At 45.4% G+C, this 4,734-nt stretch overlaps 1 protein-coding gene across 1 annotated transcript; it reads right to left on the bottom strand.

The window, feature by feature from the left end:
• Positions 1–2,914: 2,914 nt before the first annotated feature.
• rxfp3 (relaxin family peptide receptor 3) lies at positions 2,915–3,978 on the bottom strand. The gene has a single exon (XM_053844895.1). It carries the CDS (start codon positions 3,968–3,970, stop codon positions 2,915–2,917), a length of 1,056 nt encoding a protein of 351 aa, XP_053700870.1. The 5' UTR covers positions 3,971–3,978.
• Positions 3,979–4,734: the final 756 nt, after the last annotated feature.

A 4,734-nucleotide genomic window follows, 5' to 3' on the forward strand; every position in this document is an offset into this window, starting at 1 on the left:
GCAGGCAGAATAACTTGTTTTTAGTCCTGAAACATCCACCTAGATAGAGGAAAAAAGAAAGAAAAAGAAGCTATCTAGCAATGCTATCTAAAATAAAAATGGTTCTGTTTCAACATGACATTTCACAATGATGACACGCTGGGATGTTGTTGCTGACATCTCATTGGTTCAGCCTGGAAGCTCCCAGGGTAAAGCTGTCTCACTTGCTGCCTACTCCATGATGTCGGTGGAACTCTCCTGCCTAATCTCTCTCCTCCAGGCTTCCCATTTGCTTTTCCATCTCCAACATCCAGAGGATTCATTCCTCTGGCACCGTCTAGTGCATCTTCCTCGATGACACCTCCACATTTACCTCCTACAGGCATTAATACCACTAGACACACACTAGACACAGCTGCTCCAGCGATGTGTGTCAGCCACCCTCAGTATTCCATGAATGCTGTTGCAGTTCAACAACTGAAATATCACAAAAAAGATTCTGCTAGTTTCTCCAAATACTCAAGATTGCTCTAGTTTAATAGGGGAGTGGAGGGGAGGATGCGGCTGGATGTGGCTTTGCGTGAGATTGTCACCAGGTCGCAGAAGAAGAGAGGAGATCATTGCCCACAGGAAACACAATAATAAACACAATAAAATAAAAGCGCAACAATGAGATTTCCTTCAACATCTTTTCTTTATTTGGAGGGACAAAAAAAGATACTGAAATGAGAATCAAATTCTGACAGAAAAAAAAAATATTACTAAAAACTATTGAGAGCACATAGAATCGCATCATTTTGTTGTACTTGCAGTTGCAATAAAAGCCATTCATTCATTCATTCAATTAAAATTGTAATGGTACTTTTTCTCTGACCATGAGAGGCTGAAGAGGGTTGAGGCCCTGGGCCTCACTTTGCCCACTCTGCCCACAGTGCCCACACTTTTCACAGCAGTCTGTTGTAGTGGATTGCAGCGACTGCTCCACCTTATTATTCTTTTGTCTGTAATGAATGTGCAATTGAAGCATCATGTTCAGCAGATGGCTGTTTCACAAGTTGAAAATGCTTTAATCATTTGTTGAAACACATAATGCTTCACTTCCTCCGATGCTGTTAGAATAGGAGGCGCTGGCGCGGCCATCGCAGTGCAGTTAGAGCAAGTACAGCCAGATTGACAGGGACAACGCGGAGACATGGATTGTAATTTGCGATCACTCTTCTCTTCTTCTGAATGGGTCGCCAACATTTATTGATAATTGTGCACTGCGTAGTATGTCTGAGATGAGAGGGCCCTGAGAGGTGTCATTATTATTGTTATTATTACTATTATTATCATTATTATTATGAACAATAGTGGTAGTAGACAAAGGAATTAAAAACCTGCACAATATGAGGGGAATATGGGTCTGACAGAGAAACTGCTAGATTACTCTGAAGAACAGACTTCAAACTAACTGACAGTTAGCAGTGCACAAAGGACAAAAACACACACACACACACCCCTTCATGAACACAAAACTATTGTTACACATAGGCAATGAGAGAAATAAGTAAACATGAAAGACTGACAGTAGTATAAATACTATTAGTACTACAATACGAACCGACTGATAATAACACACATGAAGAACATGTGCACTGTTCTGAAAAAAAAACAGAGAAAGTTGGAACATGAGACACAAACTAAAACAACTGTTCTACACTCTGCACCTTTTCAATCTCTGTATCAAGTAATGTTGACGGAATTGTCGAATGGCAATGCATCAAATGAGCAGATGTGATATAACGATAAAAATGATAGAATGCAATATGTTAGAGGAGATTGAAATGAACATTCATTCACTCATGATTTTATTTTTTATTTTATTTTTGTTTATTTATTTTGAAAATTTGAGACATTTTATACAGTTGTTTCCTGGTTTGTTTCTTATAATAATAACTGTTATTGTTATTATTATTATTGTTATTATTATTATTATTATTATCATCATTAAAAGTTGCAGTAGTAGTAATAGCAGTAGTCACAGTAGCACCAGTAGTATGAGGCTTTAGAATTTAAAGATGTTGCTTAAAGTTCAAAACTCTGTATTGTTCCGTTTGTTTGGTTCGAGACATCAGCAATACAACCCTCTTCTGGTGAGCAATATTAATAATAATGCTGCTATGAATCGCCGCACGCCGTTCCTCACGTCTAATCACCATGCGACGCTGGGCTGATTTGATGTCAGATCACACGATGACACACTGAACAAGGGGTCGTGCATGCGATGAGGAACACAGAAATCATATGAAGCTAGAGTTGACTTGTGAGTCCGGAGGTCAGTTTTGAATTGACACCTTCAGTGCAGTCCACAGACACTTGGCTGAGGGTCTCTGCGCCTCCGTTGTCACACAAACACAGAGAAGCAAACACAATTTCGCAACACAGACAAGGACAGGAGATGCATCTGTTAATACTAGTCATTACATGTTTGAGAGCATGAATTCCGACTTTCATTCAGTTTCATTGTACACACTTTTTTTCTTCGGAGTTTGAGCTCGTGGTTGCGTTCGGTTGCAACCATCTCTGTCTTTTGCTCATTTTTCTTCGGGTGAATTCTGAGCGGAAAAATTCCAGTCAAGTCAAGACGATACACAACAAACACAACCTTGTGTAATTCAATGGTAATTCAAGACAAACAACAGTTTTTTTTTCCTTTGGGAACTTCATTCCGAGTCACCTGGCATCACCGTCCATCTCTTCATCCAGCTGAGGTCGAAGGAGGCACAAACCGATCAGGTCCGACCCGTGGATGACTCCAATGACATCACTGAGCCATGTCGGGTGGCTGCTCCACTCCGAGTCTCTGGAGGTTGAATGAGCCTCTTACCATTGGTATGTTCAGTGGCGCGTAAGGTTTTGGTCTTCGCACGCGTCTGTAATCGGCCAGACGGCGCTACATGACGACTCCGGGAGGGTAGAACACGACAGCCGGCGGTTCAGGGACCTGGACCGGCACCAGGACTCCTCCCAGTTGGTCCCCGCCGGGCCTCTCGGAGTGAGTCAGGGGCCTGATGGCGGTGAGGGTGGGCGAAGTCCACCTCCAGAGTAAAGTTCTGAGCGCCTTCCTGAACTCCCTCCGCATCAGGCAGTAGAGGATGGGGTTGAGGCAGCTGTTGGAGTGCGCCAGGCACACGGACACGGGGAACGCGTACACCTGCGCCGTGTAGTAGCCGTAGGTGAAGGGGACCACGTTCAGTTTGATGAGAATCCCCCAGACCGTCAGCGCTTGGTTCGGCAGCCAGCACAGGAAGAAGGACAGCACCACGATGGTGACGGATTTGGTGACTTCGGCGCGTCTTTTTGCGCTGGAGGTGTTGACGAAGCGGAGAAGGAGAAGGTAGCAGGAGGTGATGACGGCGAGCGGCAGCACGAAGCCCAGCAGCACTTTCTGAGAGTGGTACAGTCCCAGCCAGAACTGCGTGGTTCCGTTGCTTTCCGGGATCTTGACGAGGCACAAATCCTCGTTGGAGACGGTGAACGTGGTGGAGAAGACGGCGTGCGGCAGCGCGGCGGACGCGGCGGCGAACCAGACCACCGCCGCGACGCCGCGCGCCGAGCAGCCGAGCGGCCGCCGGCGTCTGCCCTTCAGAGCCGAGGCGAGTGACCAGTAGCGAGCCACGCTCATGGCGGTCAGGAAAAACACGCTGGCGTACATGTTCATCGCCGTCACGTAGGACACGATCTTACACATGGCTTTCCCGAAGAGCCACGTGAAGTCCAGCGCGTTCTCCACCGCCCAGAAGGGGAGCGTCAGCACGAACTGGAAGTCCGTCACCGCTAAACTCGTCACGAAGAGGTTGATGGAGGACTTTTTCCACACGCGTTTGGACTTCATGAGATATAGAACCAGCAAGTTCCCCACCAGACCGAGGGCGCATACCAGCGAATAGATGACGGAGATGATGATCCGGACAACCGCGGCTCCATCCGATGCTATGTCCAAGTCCATAAACTGGAGGAGGTCCGCGCGGGACCGGTTGGTGATATTGAGGAAACAAGACAAGTTGGAGGGAGCATCGAAGTTGAGCCCCGGTGCGTCCTCGCAAGGCAAGTCTCCACACATCATCACTCCAATCCAAAACCCAGAACAAGTTCCATCCGCAGCCGCTCACTTAAGTGTTAAGTGTCGCCGTAGTGTGTGATTCAGTCTGCGCGTCTGTCCTCCTCATCCCTAAAAAAAAAAAAAAACTCCTGACGCTGCGCTCAGGCGCAATCTGGTGCTGTTCACGGTGCTGGTCCGAAAATACTCAACCAAAGATTCAGTCAGTGAGGGCTGGATAAAGAAAGATGGAAAAACTTGACATCGCGTAAATGCGTGTTCTTTACTACTACATGAATTGAAATCGTTAAATGAGAAGTCAAAATTTAGGGATGATGTCTGGAGACTTGACTCCCTGTATTTAAAGTTGTTATTTTTCATTTAAGGATTTTAACTCCACTGCAGACATGTTGTAATTTGTCATATTGTCTCAGTCATATGGTAATACTTTTTTCTTTATTTGATTATTGGTTCTTTCTCACTTTGTATTTCCCCCCATTGCAATGTTTTTGTTCTGTCACTTTCTTCTGTTTACTGAAATCTAAAAACAACTTATACCAGTTAAAACAATTGACTGTTCTTAAATGGTTGTTCACCATTATGCAATAAAGATGAAATGACCAGGTAGTGATGGGGCTCTCCAAATGTTCTGCAGGTGCTCTAGTATCTGCAGC

Source organism: Synchiropus splendidus, chromosome 1, assembly GCF_027744825.2.
Source record: "Synchiropus splendidus isolate RoL2022-P1 chromosome 1, RoL_Sspl_1.0, whole genome shotgun sequence".
Taxonomy (NCBI): domain Eukaryota; kingdom Metazoa; phylum Chordata; class Actinopteri; order Syngnathiformes; family Callionymidae; genus Synchiropus; species Synchiropus splendidus.